Below are 25,356 nucleotides of genomic sequence, written 5' to 3'. Positions count from 1 at the left end.
AGGGCAAGCCTCCTTGAGAAATCTGTTTGGGTAGCCTATAGCCTGCTCAGGCTTGTTGATGAGATTACTGTATTGTCATTCCTTTGCCCGCAGGGATGAACAGAGGCTCGCTATTCTATTCTAATGCTTATGACTATTGATGAGGATCCCCTGGAAGAGAAGGATTAGTTACTTACCTGTAATCCTAGTTCTCTTCCAGGGGTATCCTCATCAAAGTCATAAGCAACCCTCCCGCCTCCCTGGGCAAAGGATATTCTTTAATAAGGAGATATTGTTAACCTATTTTGTTACTGGGTTTGTTTCAGTCTCCGAAAAGAACAACTGACATAACTGTCACCCCTGAGGCATGATGGGATACCGGGGGTCATGGGTGCCTTAAAGGCACGGTGTCAGTTTTTTGTATACAGCTACAGGTTAGCTTTTCAGTCTTTTTAGACTGTGTGTTTGCAATGCAGCCTGGGAGCTTTCTATGCTTTCAGGGTGTTATAAGAATTTCTGCTGCTGCCTAAGCATTAAAACCGTTTCTAAACAATCTTTTGTGTTCTTTCTCATGTTTCTAATGCATATTATTCATGTATGGTGGAAATTCTTCACAGCATATTCCACCTATGATGCGATTTGGCTGCTATTGCATGTTTTTATATATATATATGTGTATATATATATATATATGAGAGTATATATAGATGTGGGGCACATATAATATAGTGTTTCCGGGGTCCCGCGCATGGGCGGGAATATTCTAATGCTTATGATTTTGATGAGGATACCCCTGGAAGAGAACTAGGATTACAGGTAAGTAACTAATCCATCTCTGGACAGCTGGTAGTTGTTTTTTACTTGAGCAGTGTGTCTGGCCCTTAGCCCGTCCTCAGCGCGGGCAGGCGCAGACGGGCAGGACTTAGGCTTGACTTCGGCGCGACAGTGGCGCGCCCGCTGAGCGCCTCCGCTGCGCGGAGGCATAACCATATATCTTTATACTGGCGCCTGAAGCGCTAGAGCGCTGTGCCTTGGATTTCCCCTAAGATGGCCGCTGATGTAAATCTGACGTCTCCTTCAACACAGCACCTAACTCGGCTGAGTGAAGGGCGTCTGCTGGATAAACTTTGAGCAGGCTATTGCAGGAATGAGCCACAGTTTAAAATACGGCACAAAACAATTTTAACACAATTTAACCAAGATTTTAAAAACTCTGCCACACGTACTAAGAATCTCCCGGCTTCTCGCCTCAGGAGAACAGTGGAGTCTCGCGAATACTGCGCGCTCCCTCTCTTTATACTGGCGCCTGAAGCGCTAGAGCGCTGTGCCTTGGATTTCCCTTAAGATGGCCGCTAATGTAGATCTGAAGTCTCCTTCAACACAGCACCTAACTCGGCTGAGTGAAGGGCGTCTGCTGGATAAACTATGAGAAGGCTATTGCAGGAATGAGCCCCAGTTTAAAATACGGCGCAAAACAATTTAAACACAATTTAACCAAGATTTTAAAAACGCTGCCACACATACTAAGAATCTCCCGGCTTTTCGCCTCAGAACAGTGGAGTCTCGCGAATACTGCGCGCTCCCTCTCTTTATACTGGCGCCTGAAGCGCTAGAGCGCTGTGCCTTGGAATTCTCCTAAGATGGCCGCTGATGTAGATCCTGACGTCTCCTTCAACACAGCACCTAACTCGGCTGAGTGAAGGGCGTCTGCTGGATAAACTATGAGCAGGCTATTGCAGGAATGAGCCCCAGTTTAAAATACGGCGCAAAACAATTTTAACACAATTTAACCAAGATTTTAAAAACGCTGGCACATGTACTAAGAATCTCCCGGCTTTTCGCCTCAGGAGAACAGTGGAGTCAAGGTGTGATGTTATCCAGCCTCCATAGGGTGAAAGGTGTGGGATTATCCTCACTCCATATGGTGAAAGGTGTGATCTTATCCTGCCTCCATAGGGTGAAAGGTATGGGATTATCCTACCTCCATAGGGTCAAAGGTGTGATGTTATCTTGCCTCCATGGGGAGAAAGCTGTGGGATTATCCTATCTCTATAGGGTGAAAGGTGTCATGTTATCCTGCCTCAATTGGGTGAAAGGTATGAGATTATACTGCCTCCATAGGGTGAAAGATGTGATGTTAGCCTGCCTCCTTAGGGTGAAAGGTGTGTGATTATCCTCCCTCCATATGGTGAAAGGTGTGATGTTATCCTACCTCCTAAGGATAAAAGGTGTGATGTTATCCTGCCTACATGGGGTTAAAGGTGTGGGATTATCCTACTTACATAGAGTGAATGGTGTGATGTTATCCTGCCTCCATGGGGTGAAATGTGTGGGATTATCCTACCTCCATGGGGTGAAAGGTATGGGATTATCCTACCTCCATAGGGTGAAGGTGTGATGTTATCCTGTTATCCTTCCTCCATAGGGTGAAAGGTGTGGGATTTTCCTGCCTCCTTAGGGTGAAAGGTGTGATGTTATCCTGCCTCCATAGGGTAAAAAGGTGTGATGTTATCCTGCCTCCATGGGGTGAAAGGTGTGGGATTACTCTACCTCCATAGGGTGAAAGGTGTGATGTTATCCTGCCTCAATGGGGAGAAAGCTGTGGGATTATTTTATCTCCATAGGGTGAAAGGTGTGATGTTATCCTGCCTCAATGGGGTGAGAGGTATGGGATTATCCTACCTCCATAGGGTGAAAGGTGTGATGGAGGTAGGCAAATCCCATACCTTTCACCCTCACCCTCCATAGGGTGAAAGGTGTGGGATTTTCCTGCCTACATGGGCTGAAAGGTGTGGGATCACCCTACCTCTTTAGGGTGAAAGGTGTGATATTATCCTGCCTCCATAGGGTGAAAGGTGTGATGTTATCCTGCCTCCATGGGGTGAAAGGTGTGGTATTATCCTACCTCAATAGGGTGAAAGGTGTGATGTTATCCTGCCTCCATAGGGTGAAAGGTGTGGGATTATCCTACCTCCATAGGGTGAAAGATGTGATGTTATCCAGCCTCCATATAGGGTGAAAGGTGTGGGATTAGCCTACCTCCATAGGGTTAAAGGTGTGATGTTACCCTGCCTCAATGAGGTGAGAGGTATCCTGCCTCAATAGGGTCAAAGGTGTGATGTTATCTTGCCTCCATGGGGAGAAAGCTGTGGGATTATCCTATCTTCAGTTGATGTCTCACCCCTGAGGCGGAAAGCCGATCAGGTGCTGACGCTCGGGGAGAGAGGGTGTCAGCCGCCATATTGGGGGGAGGAAAGGGTTGCGGTCCAGCTGCTGGACGACTCCCTCCCTCCCAGCTTACTTAAACACCGCTAAATGGTGTGCGTGCTGACTTCAGTTGCTGTCTCACCCCTTAGGCGGAAAGCCGGGGGCTTAGCTCGCTAGTTAGCTTTTTTTAAAAGTGTGCATTATACTTTATTTTGTGGCATTTTAGTTTACCTTTTGACTACTTTTAAAAACTTGCACCTTCTGCTCATGCTGCATCCCAACCCTGCTCCCGGCACAGCCGATCAGGTCCTGACGCTCTGGGAGAGAGGGTTTCAGCCGCCATATTGGGGGGAGGAAAGGGTTGCGGTCCAGCTGCTGGACGACTCCCACCCTCCCAGCCTACTAAAACACCGCTAAAGCGCGTGCGTGCTGAATTCAGTTGATGTCTCACCCCTGAGGTGGAAAGCTGGGGGCTTAGCTCACTAGTTAGCTTTTTTAAAAATTGTGCATTATACTTTATTTTGTGGCATTTTAGTTTACCTTTTGACTACTTTTAAAAACTTGCACCTCCTGCTCACGCCGCATCCCAACCCTGCTCCCGGCGCAGCCGATCAGGTGCTGACGCTCGGGGAGAGAGGGTTTCAGCCGCCATATTGGGGGGAGGAAAGGGTTGCGGTTCAGCTGCTGGACGACTCTCACCCTCCTCTATACCGGATATAAGGACGATGACATCTCGTCCGCGCAGCGGGCGCGCCAAAGGCAAGCCCGTCTGCGCCCGTCCGAGCCGGGACCGGGCCTAGGGCCATGCCTCCTGGTCTAGGCAGGAAAGAGGTCCTGACCACTTATTCTCATGCCAAACTCACTCAGCTCAGGTTAGTCCATTGCAGTAACTGCCCTCAGTACGACCACGAGTACAGTTTACGTACTATAATCACTAGCTGTTCGGTCTGCAAGTCTGCATTACCCTTTGTTAATAACACCGTGAGTCTCAGAAATAGGAATTACAAAAAAGATATGAAAATAATTACAGCACTCATCAATGCCCGCTCCCTAGGAAGGCACAGACAGGATATAGCAGATCTGCTCTGTGACAGGAACATAGACATATTATTTGTTACTGAGACGTGGATGGATGGTGCATCCGATCCAGACTTAGTGGTCGCTGTACCACAGGGAAATAAGGTCTTTCGTCAGGACAGACAGGGAAAGAAGGGAGGTGGTCTGGCAATAGTTCTCCGTGAGAACGTTCCCTGTACCTGCACCTACTTGTGAAGCAATCCTATTTACCATCATGCTGGCCCCCTCGTACAATTTCAAAGGAGCACTTGTATACAGGCCGCCAGGGGCCCGCTCTGAATTCCGGTCCAATCTTAATACTCTGCTTGAATCCTTAGCAATTGAAGACTCGTATACGGTCTTGGGTGATCTCAACTTCCATCTAGAAAAAATGGACAATAGTGAAACACGAGCCTTAATGGCTAACATGGAAATCTTAGGGCTGTCCCAACTGGTAAATGGACCTACGCACGAGGCTGGCCACACCTTGGATGGCATTTTTTCGAATCTAAAAGGGATATCTGTACAAGATATCCTCCCCCTCCCTTCGTCTGATCGCCATGCCATCATTTGTGCCATCTCTATTAATGATGCTTCCAACACCAGGCAGGGTCCCACCAGTCATGAGCCTTTTAAAGTCTGGAAAGATATAGATAATGCAGCACTTAGAGCGTTGTTGGCCACTACCTGCCCTAGTATTTCCACCGACCCAAACAAAGCTGTGAAACAATATACATCTTGGATAGGCAATGCGATGGATACACTAGTACCATCCAAAACTATTTCGAGAAATAGGATGGCACCCTCCGCACCCTGGTTCACAGAAGATCCTAGAAAACAAAAGCAAATCTGCAGGAACCATGAAAGACATTGGTGTAAGGCCTATGAACCGGACAGTAAATCTCTATATAAGGAGACTCTGGTCAGATACAAAAAGATGATCACAGAAGCAAAAAGAAAGTTTTTTGGCAAACAAATTGAAAACGCAAAAAATTCTAGCAAACAACTGTATGATGTAGTGAAGTTACTGGCAGGAAAACCCCCAGATTTGATTCCTTCTCCCTCTCAGGCCCTTTGCGACGCCCTGGCCAATTTCTTTTTTGCAAAAGTAAATGACATCTATTCCGAGTTCTCAGCTAAGGACAAGGCCGCAATTCCTCTACTGGGTACCAAACTCCTTGACTGCTCATTAACTCAATTTAAAGAAATTCAGGAGGAGCAAACAATGGATATTATGAAACGCATAAAAACAGGGTCAAACTTAGACCCTTGCCCTCCCAAAGCCCTTTTTCCCGTGATAGATTCCATAACGGATGTTATTACACAAGTATGCAATGCTATATTTAAATCAGGGATCTATCCAGACATGTTGAAGAACACCCTGTTACAACCACTTCTCAAAAAACCTGGCTTAGACAAAGACGTGCTCAAGAACTACAGACCAATTGCGAGCCTGCCGTTCTTATCTAAAGTGGTTGAGAAGGCTATGAACGGTCAGCTGTCCGAATACATTGAGAAACACAATTTGCTAGACAACACACAGTTTGCGTTCCGCAAACTTCACGGCACTGAAACTGCCCTAATCAAAGCCGCTGATGATATTAGAGTCATCAGAGACCAGGGAGGGACAGCAGTGCTTATATTGCTGGACTTATCTGCGGCGTTCGACACGGTCGATCATTCCACTCTGATCGACCGTGTCGGAAACATGGGCATCCAATCAAGAGCAAAGGACTTGCTTGCTCCTTCTTAGCGGGCAGTACGCAGGCAGTAACGTTGGGACCTTTTCAGTCGGCAGAACTAGTTCTGCCCTGTGGGGTTCCTCAAGGCTCATCCCTAAGTCCAACACTTTTTAACATCTATGTGTCGGACCTAGCTAGAGTTATTAAAAATTATGGGATGACAGGGGCGTGGCTAGCAGCCGGAGATGGCGGCAGCATAGAGGGCGAGCTCCGCGGTTGAAGCGGCCTCCGGTCAGATCCGACTATCTATCCGATTATAAAAATCACCCTGCGGGAAGGTACTGAGGCCCGGGACCGGGCGGCACACCCGACAGAAACCAGATTGAAATCCGACTGCGGGAAGTGAAGTTCGTCGCATAGCCCACTCAGGCCGCAAATCAGAACTGGAGCCGGGGAGCTGCCTAACGCGGAGGGGCTGACAGGAAGTGCGGCAGGCTGGGCGAGGAGGTGCCGGAAGCGGTCGCTGGTGCGGGAGCACCGGGAGCGAGAGGGGTTCGCAGCCCAGCGCGAACACCGGAGACTCTGATACCCGTACCCGCGAGACGGTACATCAATACCTGCTCCCCGGTGAGTGGCGGAAGCAACCCAGGCCATTACACGGCGGCGGACGGACCCAGCTACCCGGGGCCGCCATCTTGAACCCCGGTCACCGGAAGGCCCGGGGTACGGGACTGTAGGGGTGCCACGGAGGACGACACGGCGCCCTGCTTGAGACATGGGGGTCGGGGGCCGGCATTGATCGGACCACAGGAGGCCTAGCGCGAGGGGGGCCAACATCTCGAGTAGTGACGCAGGGGCGGCCATTAGCGCACCGGCACACGACTCCGACGCAGCTGCAGCCGCGTAGACGTTGTCCCGCGGCATAGGTCCGGCCATCCCGCACCCCATCATCGGCACGCAGTGCTCTAAACGTGGCTGCTGGGACACGATACAGTTGGACCCCCGGCATTACAGGGGGGGGAACCACATCGCTACTGGGCATCGCTGTATTCCCATTGACTTGGCGGGTCTGTGGGCCCGTTCCTGTGGCGTCTGGAGTAGACCCGGCTGGGACCTGGGAGCAACGGGGACTGCGCCAACCATCCTGGGATTAACAGGGGCACAGAGAGGGCGGCCTCCAACGGCATGTTTCGCACACACCACCCCGGCCGAAAGCTACCTCCATCCATTTAGTGACGTGGGTCTGTGGGCCCGGCGGATCACGCGGCGACATACCCTCGCCTGTTCGACTCGCCGGCGGTCTGCACCCTGAGAGTGACACGCGGTGCAGGCCACGTCCGTCGGTGGCCTACAAGTAAGAACAGAGGACAAAATCGACTGGTCCTCCGGACGTCAGCTAGGCCCTACCACGTCCATGAGCCACTGACGAAGCGGCAGGCCTCCACCGGGGTTCCTTCTGGAGGCACTCTGCTTCCTGAGAACTCTATCCACAGCGACCACCTCATTGTAACGACAGCTGTTATGGCAGGCAAAGGGCCAAAGGGAGGTAGCACACAGTCGCGACTCGAAAGGTACGCATATGACAAAACTAACTCTTCCCCACCAGACGCTAAAGCGCAGGCGACCAAGACAGCTGATCCGGCGGGAGGTAACAAGGCGACCCTGGAGGACGTGATGCGGGCCCTGACGCAAGTACAGGCGACGGTGGGGTCGATCTCCACGGAAATAACATTAATAAGAGCAGACTTCCACAAGATGTCGGAAAAAGTTAATTCGATGGAGGTCGTGACCAAATCTTTAGTGGAGGATGTCTCGGAGCTCCAAATCAGTGTGGAACGGATCTCGAAAGAAAATAAAGACCTGCGTGCTAAGCTGGATGAGCAAGAAGGGCGCTCGAGACGAAACAACATCCGCATAATAGGGGTTCCGGAGTCGGAGGACACGAGGGTGATGGACCTCTATGTGGAAGAGCTGATCAAACAAGAACTCAAACCCAAGGGTCTCTCCGCCTTTTTCTCAGTGGAAAGAGCGCATCGGGTCCCGGGGGGACGTCCGAAGCAAGGCGTAGCCCCGCGGCCGATCATTGCACGACTCTTCAATTTTAGAGACAGGGATGCGATCTTACAAGCGGCAAGAACTTCGCCCCCAGTTAAAATTCAAAACGCTACCTTGGCGTTCTTTCCAGACTACACGGCTGAGGTCGCACGCAGGAGGAGGACATTCTTTGAAGTCAAGAAGGAACTAAGGGCGAGAGAAATTCCCTATGCCATGCTATTCCCAGCCAAGTTGAGGATAGTGGTGGATAACAAAACTTGGTTCTTCGACACTCCGGAGGCTGCACGCGACTGGCTGGAAAGCTGGAGACCAACAGGCCTACCTCGCCGCTCTGACAGACCAAACAAGCACCGCACTAATGGATTCCGTCCAGGCTCCCAAGCATCCGGTGGCGACGTAGACCCACACTCGCCCCTGAGTGAGGCTCAAGAAACTGAAGGTAACGAAGAACAATGACTTCCCGGGATTACTATGACAGACTAAATGCAACTCTGGCCGGGCAGGCCGCCAAGGACACTGGGCGGAGGTCCTCCGTGGACACGGAAGGAGGCCGCCGACTCCGGAGAGTCCTTCACCCCAACGAGCAAGTACTGTGTTTGGGGTTTGGGTCAGGCACTCTGCTAAGTTGGGGGGGGGAGTTCTAGGTCCGTTTAGCAGGGGGGCAGGGGGGGGGGGGGAGTTGGGCGTAGGGGGGGTTTGTTTTCTTCCAAGCTGTTTCTCAGGTGAAGATTGGCTTCGCGAGGCACACACACAAAGTACGGCGTGCTCCTGGCAAGGTACTAGACCGCATTTCCTATGGTACGTAGGTCCTCTCAACCACAGAAGCTATGGCACACAACACACGGGATGATATAGGGAGGGGGGAACCTAAGACGGGGCAAGTGGCACCTCTGCAACTTTTGTCCTGGAATGTGAGGGGCCTGGGGGACAAGGTCAAACGAGGGCTGGTATTACAAAGTATAAAGAGATTTAATCCGGCCCTGGTCCTGCTGCAGGAAACGCATCTAACAGGCACAGCCACACATGCTCGAGACAGGAAAGGTTACCGTATGATCGATCATTCAGAATTCACTAGGGGGTCCCGGGGGACAGGAATACTACTGCATCGATCCTCCAGATTCATACTCCAATCCACGAAAATAGACACGCAAGGGCGCTTCGCAGCGGCACTTGGACAGTGGGAAGGGAGACAGCTGAATGTAGTCTCGGTGTACATTCCACCGGCGCTGCACACGGTAGCTCTCCCGGACTTGGGGAAATTTCTGTTGGAGCTCCCAGAAGGAGATCTCATAGTAGGGGGGGATTTTAATGCAGTGGCACACACTACACTAGATAGATTCCCGGTACGAACACTGGCTCCAGGGTCTTCCCGGCTGAATGACTTCCTAGAAGCGCAAGGTCTGATAGACCTTTGGAGACGCCTACATCCAACTGACCGACAGTATACATACCACTCGGCGGTCCATGATAGTCTGTCACGGATCGACTGTTTCCTGACACCAGGCCACGGGCTACTCACTGTCGACGACGTACAGATTAAGCCGAGGGGTGTCTCGGACCACTCCCCATTGACGCTGACTCTCTCCGACCCGGCACGGTCCCAAAAGCGCATATACCCGATATTCCCGGGATATCTTAGGATACCACAGGTGACCAAGGCTCTTAAAACAGCGACTAGGTGTTACCTCGCCGAGAACAAAGGTTCGGTCTCATCCCCATCGGTCCTGTGGGAAGCCTACAAAATGGTTCTCCGAGGACAGGCCATTTCCACTATCACGAGATATAAGCGCACCCAGCAACAGGAACTGCTAGACTTAGAGGACAGACTCGCTAAGGCAAACGAAGACCATATGGCTAACCCGACCGGGGACACACTGCACACGCTCCAGCTGTGTCAGCAACGTCATGCTGATCTCCTACGCCGTAAAGTGGTTGAACATATAGCGGCCACGGCGAATAGGGTATACGATGTAGGGGACAAGGCGAGCAGGCTCCTAGCCTGGCTAGAGAAGAAGCGAGAGGGGCAGAGGACTATTCTCCAACTGAAAGACCCTACGGGGGCGATGCACACTCGCCCTGCCCTGGTAGTCGAGCTCCTGGCTGATCACTTTCAGACAGTATATACCCCTGAAGTAGAGGTTACACAGGCAATGGCGGAGACAGCGCTCGTGGGAGTGCCCACCCGCACCCTGTCGCAGGACAATGTAGAAGATCTAGAGTCCGATCTGACGGCTGGTGAGATACAATCAGCTATCGCGGCGTTGCATTCAGAAAAAGCTTTGGGCCCCAATGGGATACCGATTGAGTGGTACAAAACCATGTCTGAGACGCTTACTACACCATTACTCAATATGTTCGTAGACAGTTTGGAACAGGGACACCTGCCACCTGACCAATGCCTGGCTACCATTGTAGCGATCCCGAAACCTGGCAAGCCCCCTGAGGAGTGCGGCTCCTACCGGCCGATTTCTCTCCTTAATGCCGAATGCAAAATCTTGGCGAAACTGTTGGCCAACAGGTTGCTGCCTCACCTCGGACACCTAATTCATCCAGATCAATCGGGATTTATGCCACACAGAAGTACAGCAATGAATCTCAGGCGCTTGCATGGTGTAATGGCGAGGGCTCCATTGTTGACGGAAGATGCAGCAATCCTCTCGTTGGACGCCAAAATGGCGTTTGATTTAGTAGAATGGCGGTACCTCTTTGCAGTCTTTCAACATATGGGCTTTGGCCCAAAATTCATAGCGTGGATTAGGCTACTGTATAGAAACCCTGTGGCGCGAGTGACAGCAAATGGCCACCTCTCGAGAGTCATTTCATTGGCAAGGGGCACGAGACAAGGTTGCCCACTCTCGCCGCTACTGTTCGCTTTAGTATTGGAACTCTTGGCAACTATTATTAGGACCACTCAGCTACTACGGGGCATAACATGGGGAGATGGCTGGGAGGACAGAGTGTCATTATACGCTGACGATATGTTAATATACCTAGCAGACCCGGCGGAGGGGATTCCAGTATTATTGGCACTGTGTGAGCGACAGGGGGTAGCCTCAGGTTATAAGATCAATTGGACGAAATCGTGCTTTACATGCTGCATGGGACCCCGCCACACCTGAGAGTGGACTGCCCTTTGCTGGTGGAGGCCGTCTCCTTTAGATACTTGGGGATCCAGATCACACGGGACCACGTGACCTTTCAGGACATGAATCTAAAGCCGCTGCTCGACAGATTGAAAGCGGACGTGCGCCACTGGAAGACACTCCCGCTGACATTGTTGGGCAGAGCGGCGCTTTTCAAGATGATGGCGCTGCCCCGGTTCCTTTATGTTTTGGAAAATACACCAGCACTAGTCCCGCCTTCCTTTTTTAGACAGATATCAGGACAGCTGTCGGGCCTGTTGGGGGGGGGGGGGGGGGGGGGGGAGGGACCGGCCGGCGAGGGTCGCGCAGGTGAAACTGGTTAGAGACTGGTACAGTGGGGGGATTGCGCTCCCAAACCTGGAACTATATTATTGGGCGGCGCACCTCAAGGTGATTAACCAATGGGTGCATGCACCGCAGGCTGACCCGGCATATCTAGCAGACAGACGGCAGCTTGGCACTAATACACTTCTGGCCCCGCTCTACCACAAAGGTCTAATGGCGAAATTGATCGGCCCGACTAAGCACACTGTCGCATTATGGCATAAAGCTCAAGCACGTCTGAAATGGGGGGGGGGGTGATCACACAGCTTACACCCTTGTGGGATTCTAAGTCCCTGGGCAACCTGAGACGCAGTAAGGGCTTCGATCGCTGGGACACTATCGGGATTTCCACGGTGGGTGATATGTGGACCAGGGATGGGGTGGTTCCGTTCGACACCCTGAAGGAGCAGTATGAGTTGAGTACTACTGAGACATTCTGATACATACAGATTAGACATGCATTGTTGGCTGTACTGACACCGGGCACGAAGGTCCCGGAATCTGCTCCTTTAGAAGACCGACTACTCACCGACTACATGGAGGCTAGCGCTACTTCCCTCACGTATCGCAAATTGGTAAACAACCTGCCAGACCCATTGCAGAAACTGAAAGAAAAGTGGGAGGACGAGATTGGGGAACTAGATGAGGCAAGTTGGAATGCTGCAATGGCGTCGCCTAGAGAAGCGGGAATTTCGGCGAAATTCCGATTGGTACAATTCAAGATACTGCACCGGGTATACTACACGCGCACCACCCTACACAAATTCCAAAGGGCAGATCACCCGTTTTGTTTGAGAAATTGCGGGGAAGAAGGAACACTGTTTCATACCCTGTGGTCTTGTCCTAGCATGGTAGACTACTGGAGGCGAGTGACGCGCACGGTCGCCCAGACTCTGCAGCTCCCGGTCACACCTGACCCTAGAATGTGTCTGTTGAATGTATGGGGCCCGACCAACCTGACACCACATGGGCGGAGATGGGTAGTTATAGGAATGATGCTAGCAAAGCGGGATATAGCACAAAAGTGGGGGGCATCAGCGGCACCGACCGTGGCGCAATGGTGCAGAAACATGGACATGCTCATGATGGTGGAGCGGGCGGTATACCAGCAGAGAGCTAATCCACGTAAATGGAATAAAATATGGTCGCCATGGAATATATATAGGGGGGAGCTTTGTGACCCGCTGCCAGAGGAAGAAGATGTAGATAGTTCAGAGGAGGACGACGATATGGAGTAGGGGTGGGAAGAGCGAAGGGGATACAGGGATACAGGATGATTCAGAAACTCCCGTGTCCTCCTGGCATGGACAATAGACAAAATACCTGTGGGATGTGAAGCCTTGACCGCTGTACTGATGCAAATACAAACGGTGATTCTTATTTTGAATGCTTCTGAACTGCCAATCTATAGACCTGAATGTTGACTGTTAAGTAATAAAAAGTAAAACGTTGCGATCATGATGGGATATGGCTGAATGTTGACGCCACACCGTTTACTGTATGACACTACTGAATGCCTTATTTTGATGCAACAATAAAAAAATAAAAAAATTATGGGATGAGCCTTACCTCCTATGCTGATGATACCCAGCTGGTGCTCGCCGTCAATAATGATGGAGAAGAAGTAGCTGAGCGCTTCCAAGAAGGCATGTTGGCCATCAGAGACTGGATGGCCGGTAACTGCCTTAAACTTTACACCGAGAAGAAGGAGGTTGTCATCTTTGGGAAAATGTCCCTGGGTTGGTCGTCCGCGTGGTGGCCTCCAGCATTGGGAGCTTTGCCTATTCCTGCCCCAAGGGTGAGGAATCTGGGAGTCATCTTTGATGAGAGTCTTAATTTTGTCTCCCATGCCAATCAAACAGCTTCCACGGCTTTTCACAAGCTCAGGCTCATAAAGAAAATTATTCCGTTCCTTCCAGAAAGTGCCGGAAAAACTGTGGTTAGCACACTGGTGCTTTCCTCTCTGGATTATTGCAATGGCCTATTTTCCAACGCACAGGCTCGGGTGGTTAATAAATTGTAAATGATTCAGAATGCCGCGGCAAGACTGCTCTCTAGGACCCCAAAATTTAAATCGATTACGCAAATTATTCGGAATTATCATTGGCTGACGATTAAAAATCGGATCAAATTCAAAACCTTATGCCTGACATTCAAAGCGCTACACAGACAAGGCCCGCAGTTTCTTAGGGAGCAGCTCATATCCTACTGCCCTACCAGACAACTGAGATCTATTACACAGTATCAACTAGTGGTACCGCGGACGAGGACGGTCTCCTGGGGAGATAGGCGTTTCGTGGTCACAGCAGCCAGACTGTGGAATTCCCTTCCGGTACTGATTAGGTCAAGTAACTCTCGTCTTCAGTTCCGTAAAAGGTTGAAGACCTGGTTGTTTAACCAGTAACCTGGCAATACACCTAGTAACTGGACCGGTCTCACTCCCTCTTCCTTCTTAGGAGGCATTAACTGATTCTATAGCGCCGAGACGCCCACGTACAATTATTCGCGCTCTAAAAATACCCTAAATAAATAAATAAATCTCTATAGGGTGAAAGGTATCATGTTATCCTGCCTCCATGGGGTGAAAGGTGTGATGTTATCCTGCCTCCTTGGGGTGAAAGGTGTGGGATTATCCTACCGCCATAGGGTGAAAGGTGTGATGTTATCCTGCCTCTATAGGGTGAAAGGTCTGGGATTATCCTCACTCCATATGGTGAAAGGTGTGATGTTATCCTGCCTCCATAGGGTGAAAGGTCTGGGATTATCCTCACTCCATATGGTGAAAGGTGTGATGTTATCCTGCCTCCATGGGATGAAGGGTGTGGGATTATCCTACCTCCATAGGGTGAAAGATGTGATGTTATCCTGCCTCCATGGGGTGAAAGGTGTGATGTTATCCTGCCTCCATAGGGTGAAAGGTGTGATTTTTATCCTGCCTCCATAGGGTGAAAAGTGTGATATTATCCTGCCTCCATGGGGTGAAAGGTGTGATGTTATCCTGCCTCAATAGGGTGAAAGGTGTGATGTTATCCTGCCACCATAGGGTGAAAGGTTTGATATTATCCTGCCTCTATGGGGTGAAAGGTACCCACAGCAGTCACATAACCTGGGAGTTTGGTTTTTGTTTGTCTCAAGTGACCCTGTCTCCTTGGTTCAGAGGAGCCTCTCTCTTTCCGTGTGAGGTAATCTTAATTCATGGGTTGGCAGTCACGGGCAGCGGTAACCGTATACCAGCACTGGTGGTGCCAGGATACATACGCCACTGAGTGGATCTTACAGCACAGCACTTTAACCCCCTCCGCGTATTTGTGTTGTATCACACATTACTACTCGAGTTTCTGTTGGGGCTCGTGTTGTGTCCTCAGACTGACAGACCAAGCTGAACGTCCTCTGCTTTTATTCTTCTAAACATCTTCGTGTGTTTCTTCTTCCAGGGATGAAATCTACATCGCCCCCTCTGGAGTTCAGAAGGAAAGGATGGAGGTGAGTGCATGTGAAGGTGTGATGTAGGAGGATGAATCTGTCACTTTCAATGTCTTTCTCACACACACACACACACACACACAACAACCAATCATCAAAGCACATATAACTTGAGTTATTTATATTAAACCTTTATATACTTTCCGTCATTCATGATGTTCTGGTAGTTGATATGTGTGCCCTTCATATCCTGACATTTAACCAGCAGCTTTCAGGAAACTAAAAAAGTACAATGGAAACCACTATAATCAACATTTTGAAAAGTGTCGCTTTAACCATGAAAGTTACTTGGGAATGATTGTAGCACTCATTCGTGTCTGCCGAAATGTGCAACGCACCATAAATAGTAGAAACTTTTTACATACAGTTTTTACTACCACAGTTTTGCCATTTGAAATCTGTGTAAACACCAGGCGTTATTACTACCCAAATGGATGGTACTTAATGCATAACCTTTGGGAACGATGAAAGGCAGTGTTGGCCTCGAGGGTACACCACAAGATAGCAGTGAGGGTTGAATGTGCTAAGCCATGCTGACTTCTAAGCTCTATCGCATCAATCTGTAGTCGTTCTCATCAGACCCTCGTGCCAGAATAGACATGGAGGACAGAGGTCTGGAGTCATTGTACTTTCCAGTAGGTTCCTGTAACCACTGATAAAAACATTGAGAAAGGACAAAACTTCACAGCTGCTCTCGTGCTGGGTTTGAACCTACTTTATGAAGACAGTCTCCAGACCGCGGAAGTTCTGACGCATTAAAATACACTCCATGATTCACCAACAGAGGAAAACTGCGTTCAACGTAGGTCCCACTGGGCTATCCAATGACAACACCTTTACAGTCTCGATTCTTAAGACCCGCTGAAGATTTACTCCTGCAGGTGTTTTCTAAACTGCAGAAATGTTTGCAAGAGTACTCCTGGGAAGCTGCCACTATCGCAGTTTTCCCAAGAGGATTGTGAAGTCCATGTTCACAAAAACCAGAGGTCTTCAAAGTTTTTTGCACCAAAAGTGCATTTGGTATCCCCAAGGAGTTTAATTTGTTCCATAGCGTCCCTCGATTGACTCTATCGAACGCCGCACTGTCATAGAGGCAACACCCGTCTATTCATGTGCGCTATGTGAGGCCACTGCAGGTTTCTACACACATTAGCATAGTAACAATAGCACGGTTGGTTGGGAAGAGTGCGCTCCAATATGTTATTATCACGGTGTAAGAGGAAATCAGGGCGCACCTCACTTGTGTCTATGTTCGTGATCATAAGGAGGCATGGCGACTGGTGGTGTAAATATGCACAGGTCGTTATCGTTTACCTCCATGGAAATTCATGGAGAACCATGAAGAAGCATATGGGTCAAAGTCACGAGTAAAAATGTGACTGTATCGCGCAAGTGCCGTAAATACCTATTGGTTCCCTATTGCGGGCTTCTTCTGGGGACCGGCGGGCATATTAACCTTTTTAGGTACAAACAACAAATAGAAGAAGGATTGAAAGTTACAATATGTTCTGAAGACGGCCTCGTGTGCCCAGCAGCTCCCCTGCCGCGTGCTTAAGGATACCCGACGGTGCTGGTTTCTGTGACTTGTACTCGCTCTGAGAATGGTGCCCCGGATGACGTGAGCCCGTAAAGAGCCTCTGTTATCTATTCTCTCTGAATAGTGTAGATAGTAGATAGACTTGGCTTTGAGTGTCATCCCAATTTGTGGTATGCATTAAATACGGTCAATTATTGTCTAAGTGATTGTAATACTTCTGGCTCATTCTTGCCTCCGTCGACACTCTTCGGCAATCATCACCAGGACACTCCTTGGAGTAGCAGTTGCGCTTTATAAATACCCCTACATAGACATAGGCATTCAATGGGTTTTCAAGCAATTATTTTTTCACTTTTGCTGTTAGCAGGATGTCAGTTAAATACATTCTTGAGCCATCCTCACGTAGGACATGAATTGAAATGGACAAAAATAAAAACGACATAACCTTTTTTTTTTGTTTTCAGCAATTCGTCAAGAAACTTAATTTACAATGCTATTACAAAATGCTATTACAAAACAAATGATTGTATTTTTTAGCAGCCTCTTGGATCCTGCCAGCCCAGTCAATGACCACAGCCCCCACAGCACACTTATCAAAGTTCTCACTCACTTCAAGGCTGTAAGTAAAGTGAGACAGCCTAGAAATGCAACAAATAAACATCTCCACACTTCCAGGCCATCTTCATTTACATGTACTTTCAGATCCATTTGCGCCTCCCTGGGAACCCATCCACGCCCCCCCCCCTCCTCAACCGCCCACCCACACAGGGGAGCTCCACCCCCAGTTTGAAGACCTCTTGCATACACTAATGCACTACTTACTGTATGTTTTCTGATTCAAAAATATCTGAGCAAGTGCAACCACATGCTAGCCTTTTTTTCCTATTATCTACCAACTGAAAATATTGTATTCTTACCGGAGACTCCATCCTGTCCTGGAATTTGATTTACTCCTGCCTCTTGACAGGAGTAAAGCTCCAAACTTTTTCAAGATGAGAATAGGTTGAGTGATAGTTTCAGATTTCTTACATATTGACAAGATTGTGAGTATACACAAACACCCACTACCCACCGAAGAGAGTAAATCTATTCTCATGGAACACGCAATTATTATACATGTGACCAAATGGATTTATGATTGTAACTTCCACATCCACGTAAACTTCTTACTGATATACATGTTTTCAAAGCCCATGGATATAAGGTCAAGTATAGTAGGACTATATTTACCTATTTGTACTTACCTTCAGAATATTCTGGTAATAAGTATATTTGCCACAATATTTTTTGAAGTCGATGTTAAAACCTGAGTATTCTTATGCTAAATTTGGCCTGCAGCAGACCAGTTATACGTTTGATCTCAACAGAGAAAAAGTCTGTCTGTTTTAGAGGATTGTTACTCCCTGTTGTGCATAAACACAAGAATCTACATACAAGATTGTAGTAGTCCTCAGTGGCGTAACGAAACTTGAGGGGGCCCCCTGCGAAGTACTTGGAGGGGGCCCCCTTGGCCGCCCGGCCCACCACCTACCACTTTGCCCCTCTGCCAGAAATCTGGTATATTTAGATTTGAAACCTCCAACATTTAATGAAATACCTCTATATTGTCTTGCTCAAAGTTCTAATGAGAAAGTGGGAAACACTCTTAACATATAAAACTACGCCATTTGTAACATTGTCAAGAGCAGATTATTTAACTGAGACAGTAATCAGAACAATGCCAAGGAGCGGTCCTGTTGTCTCAGGAACTGCCTATCGCTGAACAACAAAGAACAACTCTCTAGGGTCTGAATTAGAATGTATATTAATGGACAATAACTTGCAACTGTTGCAGCAGCTCAACGGAAACAAAGGTCAGCATTAATGCCAACTGTTGAGAAAAATACCTATAGTGTATTTCAAATTTAAAAAAGCCAGGCAGTGTTGTGTTCTATCATTACCACCCACTAGACCTCTGGTTTCTAAGACACTATGCTGGGCTAACATTATTTACATTCTGTTACTCCCTGCAGTTATGCCCAAGTCATTAAACTAATTTCTCATGAGTTTTCTGGTAAATAACATAGGAGATGGAAATGATTACCTCCCATGTGAATGATAAATACTTTTTTTTAAAACATACATTTGATTATAATTTAGGCCTTGTTATGCTGCTCATCTGGTTGTACCATTCTTGATGACATGAGGTGAGAATATTTGCAATTTTGACATTAGGCAGTCTACCAAAGAGGAAGTTATTGCTATCAATAGTGCGTGATACTTCTGAATACTATCAATTTCTCTTACATTTTAGTAGTGTAGTACATATTAAAATACATGTAGACTGCCCACTCCCCATGTCATACAACCACAAACATCCAGCTCGCATTTGAAAAAGGCTTTGCGGGTTCAACCAACTCTGATTTCTGTGAATTTTGGGCAATTCAGAATTCATCAACCTTTATTTATTAAGAGATGTGTGGATGACATACATCTGTAGATGTAGGGTTTGTTTCTGCATCATTATGCTTTTTTCCTAAGGTAATAATTCACATTGAGGGAATGTGATGTGAGCACACTTGTATTACAAAGAGAACTGATGTACAGTGGCTGTAGCATTTCATAAAACCTCAGAAACACGTATGCAAAATTTAAATATTCTGTAGCTTTGCTATAATTAGCTTTTTTGCTGAACTTTGTACACAAAATGTCTTTTCCATGGGCCTAGACATGCCAGCACACGTCGTAATTGGGGCCATCATATTCACAAATGGCGGCACCAGGGACATTCTAAGGATTTTCGGGGCCTTGGGTCAAGCATATTTTGGGAGCACCTGTTTTGAATTTATGATTCTATTTCAGCTCTTTCATGCCCTCTTTGGCCAAGTCATTGACAGAGCCCAGACCTGTGTGTTTTCAATATTGTAACACAGCAGCTGCTTGCTAATATTATTGCAAAAAATCTCTGTGACACACTCCCATTTCCCTTATGTGAGGTCATTATTTGATCCAAAAGAAACTATTTTATGGATGTTGCATGACACATAAACACAACAGTTCTCTGCGAAATGTAATAGACACACATATCACCCACAGTAAAAATAAACCATTGGGAAATGGTATTCAACACAATCTATTTAAGAATCATTCAAAGCCATCAAGCAAGCAAGCCTCTAAAGAACAGAGCTGATTCTATCAGGGCGCCCCCTGAAATGCTGGGGCCCTGTGCTAGAGCCCACTTTGCCCATGCCTTAAAACGTCTCTGGCATTGGCCCTTAATTGGTTTCAACAATCTCCCATCCAGTAATGGCAACTTAATAAAAGGCAGCAATCGTGACCTGGGGAAAACAAAGGATGCCCTAGCAAGAGGCCGCCTAGACATACTGAGTCGGGAGCCCACTCTGATGTCCCTAGTAACAGTAGGCAACCCCCCAAAAAAACAGGAATGCCATCATAACCCCCATAGGTACGCCACCTACCCCCTACCGCCTTTGCAGCAACCGGAGTCACTGGACCCTCCATTAAAAAATCAACAATCAATCCAATGCTCTTGCAGGACTACATGCAGGCTAAACTGGGCTGTATGTAAAATGATTGCATAGAGAAGGCCTTGCCTACAAAATCTTGGTATATCAGTCCAGCTGCAGAGGCCGTTGTCAGGTATTTAAAAAGCTTTAGAGTGTAAAATTAAAAACATGATGTCTCTTCTGGCTCAAGTCGGGCTACAGCACCGTGTGTGATTAAGAAACTGCTTTAGAGCAGCAAACACATTTTAAATGGGTCAGCCGCCATTTTAATATCTCTAACATTTGTTGTTTATACCCAAAAAAGTACACCAGGGGCAAAAAAATGTATTCCCCAACCCAACTGCTGTCATCCGAGTTGGAGAACAGCAATAATAATAAGTCCTTTAAATGGAAAAAAAAATAAGTGTAGGTTCTCATTAAATTGAGCTGGGGCGTAGCTACTGGGCGGGGTTAGAGGCAGGGGCAAGACATGATGATGCAAATACATTTCTATGTAGTATTATTTTGCCCTTGCATTTCCCTTGCTAGTACTTCCCCGGATTTTACAGTATTATAGCGCGGGGATGCCTTCGGGTCACCAGGCGCTTTACAAATCTCAAATAATAATAATAATAATAATATGCAGATTAACAGCTTTTAAATGAATACAGTCACGCCATCAACAGCCCTATTCAGGCTAATAATCTGTGTGGCTCAGAACAAAAGAGACTTTGGAAAAGCTGCATTAATAATGAGTACTACGCCAGATGCAGGACATAACAAAATGTGAGAAAAGTATCAATATAAACAAAACGTGTTAACTCATTACATAAAATAAAGGCCTAACACAATATGTTAAGGTTTCTTTGTTTGGTAATATTTGCAGCTGCTTACTGTTATACTGTTCCGACTTGGTTACTTTTGGCACAATACTTACATATACACAGAAAAAGGCAGACATGCACACACAAAAGCATTCCACGCATTTCTTTAAACCTACCTCCTGAGAGTGTCCCGAATCTCTCCCTCACTGAGCTCGCTTTCTCTCTCAAACTCAAACATACACAGAGTAGGCAAACACGCACACACAAGCAGACGAATACACACCAAAAAAGGTTCATTTGGATTCTTCCTGTGTTACTGCACAGCAAGCGACAGTGTGAATGTAATTGACAGAGCAGGGCCTAAAATGGGCCCTACTCTATCAAACAGAGCAGGACCTGAAATTTCAAACACACGGGTATCTCTTGACGCGAATAAGCCGCTGCTGAATGGTTAAGCAGTGACTCAGCTAAGAACAGAGTGAGTGCCCTACAGATCTACTCCACTCTGACTGCCTCAAGCTCAGCTGCAATAGCACCAATGAGCTTACCTTCAATGAGTAAACGGTACTCTCTTTTGCAGTGGAGAAGTGCAGCTAATCTGGGGGCAAATTATCAAGAACGGTGTTAAAATTATCGCCGCTTTAGCGGCAGGAAACTGCTGCCAAAGCGGCGATAATGGGCGTGATAAAATGCCCTTGAGAATTCCAATAGAAGCCCATGTTCACACCAAAACATGCGCTTCTATGGAAATTCACACGGGCATATTATCAAGCCCATTATCACCGCTTTAGCGTCAGTTTCCTGCCGCTAAATTGGCGATAATTATGACGCTGTTTCTTGATAATAGGCCCCTAATAGGAAAAACATAAGAAGTGCCGGTACTTAGTATCTGTGAGTACCAGCCCATTTAAAGCACTGATAATAATAGCTTACTGTAAAGCCTGCAGTCACAATGAAAGTGCTGTCAATAAAGCATGGCACATAAGGCTTTGCTGCGCCAGGGAGAGAGAATGGAGCCGCCACCTGCCATTGGAAATGAAAGCAAGGCCACTGGATCTAAACTCTCAGAACGGTTTTGGTCCCCAAACTCGGAACGGCGGCAGCACGCCCGAAAGTGGGTCAGACGCAGGCTAAGGGGAGAATTGTCAAAAAGTACAAACAATCACCAGTACGTTATCAGAATAATAATAAGGAGGCCATATTTTTTAAGCGCACTAAATACAGCAACGCAGAGGTTGTTAAGCTCCCAATCTCTGACGTAGGATAAAACAGCCGAGTGGCTCTACATTCAAATACTGCACTTTCTGAATTCAGGCCTCATAACGCCCAATGACAACAACCAATACACTTTAAAAGCAAACCAGAGTGTTGTATTGAGAAGAATTTACATTTGGTCATTTTGCATTCTTTAACTTGCCTTTTCGATGTTGTTTACGTCAGTTTTGCTTCTCTTTTACTGCAGAAGTACGCATAGCTGCCAAGGCTTCAGATTGCTATGTGTGACATTTTCTGAATTTCTGTCTAATTATGAGTGACATTCCAACAACTATGAGTGACATTTTCTCGTGTGCAATATCAAGCAATAAAGATGAGGGGAAACATATATATCAGAAATAAAACCCATTTGAGCAACGAAAAACTCTAAGATCATCTTAAAACTGCAGCAAAACACCAGAAATGGTAGAGCTTGACATCAAGGTTTTAAGTGGGAAGAAAAAAGTGGGGGTCTCTAGAAAGGGCATGCAAGGCCTATGTAATTAGGCGTATGGCTTAAACACAAACTATATTTCTCCACTGGCAGCACTTTGCTGGAAGGATTACTTCTAAAACGATTTTATTTCCAGCTTATTTCACACTCCACAACTGGGGCAGAAATGTTCATGGTGCAGTCACAACAGAATGCCCCGTCTTGTTCCCGTGGTAAAATTATTCCCTCTTAACTGCTATGGCCTGAAACTCTTCCTATAAAATGAGAGAATTAATGAACATATCAAGATCACAGGGCTTTAAAGACACTCCTATTTGCCATTTAGCTCAGTTGGGACACGTACGGATTCCACCAGCTGGAAAACATAAGGGCAGATTTACAAGCCCCTTGCGCCTCTTTTACGCTGCCGTTGCGTCACTTTTGTGAAGCAGTAGTGGCGCAAAGCCAGCGCCATGCTGCGGGGTACTTGCAACGTGACACATCTGGGAGATGCGTCACGTTGTAAAGCCCTGCGTCACATGTGGGCGTTCCGGCACAGGAGGGCGTTCCGGCGCAGGAACGCCTCCTAAAAATGGCTGAGTGAAATCTACAAGATTTCACTCAGTCACTTTTAAGGCCATGCTGAGTCAAAACCCTGCGCTTGGTTGAAGCAACCGTAAGGATTGACGCAGCATGTCAGGGATAGGGCATCCCCGAGCCTTGCTGGAGCTGCGTCGTGCTTGCGACGCAACTCCAGCACTGCGCCGCCTTTCCAACTTGGGATACGACACACATCTGCCCATCCGTGCGCCACAGTGCGCCGCATTGTAAATGCGGCTCATCAGTGGTGGCGCACGGGTGGGCAGATTCATCGCAACTCTTCTGGCGCATCTCTGCTGATTAGCAGAGATGCGCCAGAAGTAGTAAATCTGCCCCCTGGTGCCTTATCAAATCCCCTTTGACATAAAAGAATAATTTACTACCAAAATATGGGGGGAGAGAATTAACCTGGCAAAAACAGACTTTTTAAAATGCATTTCTAGTAAAAGCTAGTAGGATTCAGTCAATAAGAGTACTAGCCAACAAAAAGTTACCAATCACAGGGGTCAATTGGCATTTTTCTCACTTGATGGGGGTGTTCCATACCCCACTTACCAACTTAGATCTGGTCTTGTTGTAGTTTTAAAATATGTGCAAATGTAGAGGTAACTACATCACCTCAAGAAAACCATGAGGGCTGTGGCAGAATGCAGTGCGTGTCTGTTATGTTGGCGAAAGACTATGAGTGATAAAGCAGTTCTGGCAAAAAAATGCTTTCATTTGTCAAACCGTGTTTTAAGTAGCACGTTGTCACGCTTTTATTTTCTAAATGCCCGAGTCTTCCGACAACAGAAAGGAGCACAAGCTGAGGTGCCGATATGCTGTGCTGCAAAGGTATTCAGGTAATGCATGTTTTCGAGCGTTATGGCAAAAATTGAACCATGGGAAATGTTCCCTACTGTGATAGCGCCTCAACAAAACCTTCTGGTCGAATTTGCGCCATCTATAAAACTGTTCAACACTTACTGGGCTGCCAGCAGGATAGTAACCTGAGGCTAGAGAAATAGAGTCGCCGAGCCCGGGACAAATTTTATTTATTTATTTATTTAATGCGATTTTATCTACCGCAAACTTTACCCGAAGGTGCTTTACATAAGAACCAGTTGCAAAAGATAAGGATTTAGGATTACATGCGTTACATAAAAGGTACAAACAGAAAAAATTGCAAATGTACAAATAGGCAGCTAATGGCCTTTAACCAAAAATAGAACCAGCTAAGCTTAGTAAAATAATACATTCTCTGGAGAATTGAAGGTGTAGAGGTGACATGTGGATGCCTGGCATAGCAATCGATTGCCCCCCACTCATCATACAGAAAAGTCTGAATCTGGTTCCTACACAAATTTAAGTGCTGGCTCTCTTCTGACCTTTTTGATCTCATCCAGCTTACAGTACTAGAAACGTAACTAAGGTGATTTTTATTTTTTATTCTTCAGTCATTCTGCTCACCCTCCTTCCCTACTGATTGCGAATTGAATTATACTTCTGCTGTAAGTAAAAGACAACCCATTCTATTGCAAGCTTCAAAGAACCAGTTTGTACAGAAGTTGTGTCAACATCTACATCTTCAATAAATGAATCATTCAATCAATCCCTTTTATAAAGCACTCATACTAAAAATATTTCATAAGCCTGCACGCACACTAAGGCTGAGTTTGTTTGTTAATGATATAAGAGGAGGTGAGCGTCAACAGGAAATGGGGGTTCCAGAGGTTACAGGGTGTAGAGTTCGTACGTTACAGCTGTGCCATTTAGGAAAAGATTCGATAAGGGACTAGGACCGTAATTTTAAATATGGTACACTCACCTCTTCAGTGCTCAGTACCCACCAGCCTGCCGCCTCAAGTGCAGTTTGCTCTGCATGAACCTTCCAGCTCAGCCCTGCCCCACCCTGAGGTCAAAAACCACCAAGCTGTGTGCGTGAGCGGCGCATGGCGCACCACGCTGCATTTCAATTATTTGAGGAGACTGTCGGGAGCGCATAACGTCTAAACTAAGCCCCAGCATAGTGTGTGGATCTGTAAATCCCGGTACTGTGCTGCGTGCGCTGATGGGGCCCCCTGGAGCTCAGGGCCCTCGCGCAACGCATGGGCTGCGGGGGCCTGTGTTACGCTCCTGTCCTGTCGGTGTTAAAAATTAGTTTAAACAGCACAAAAGGGGAGAGCACAATGGTTCCTTAATCTCAGCCGCTTGTAATGATTATGGGGTGAATTTCAGTCTCTAATTCCCTGCTTTGGCATTTAAGTTAGAGACAGTGAGAAACCAACATATATCCTCACCCCAAAAGGGACAGT

The 25,356-nt window shown here is 47.3% G+C and overlaps 1 protein-coding gene across 6 annotated transcripts in view; it reads left to right on the top strand.

The window, feature by feature from the left end:
• APIP (APAF1 interacting protein) overlaps window positions 1-25,356 on the top strand; it is a 420,872-nt gene that overhangs the window by 205,729 nt on the left and 189,787 nt on the right. For all 6 annotated transcript variants that reach the window (XM_078684314.1, XM_078684318.1, XM_078684312.1 and 3 more), the window contains one exon: window positions 14,881-14,929. In XM_078684314.1, coding sequence (XP_078540440.1) covers window positions 14,881-14,929 — 49 coding nt within the window. The remainder of the gene's footprint in view (window positions 1-14,880; window positions 14,930-25,356) is intronic.

This window comes from Lissotriton helveticus, chromosome 3_2, assembly GCF_964261635.1.
Source record: "Lissotriton helveticus chromosome 3_2, aLisHel1.1, whole genome shotgun sequence".
NCBI classification, from domain to species: Eukaryota; Metazoa; Chordata; class Amphibia; order Caudata; family Salamandridae; genus Lissotriton; species Lissotriton helveticus.
The sequence above is the reverse complement of the archived record's forward strand: the minus strand, read 5'-3'. Positions and strand labels throughout refer to the sequence as shown.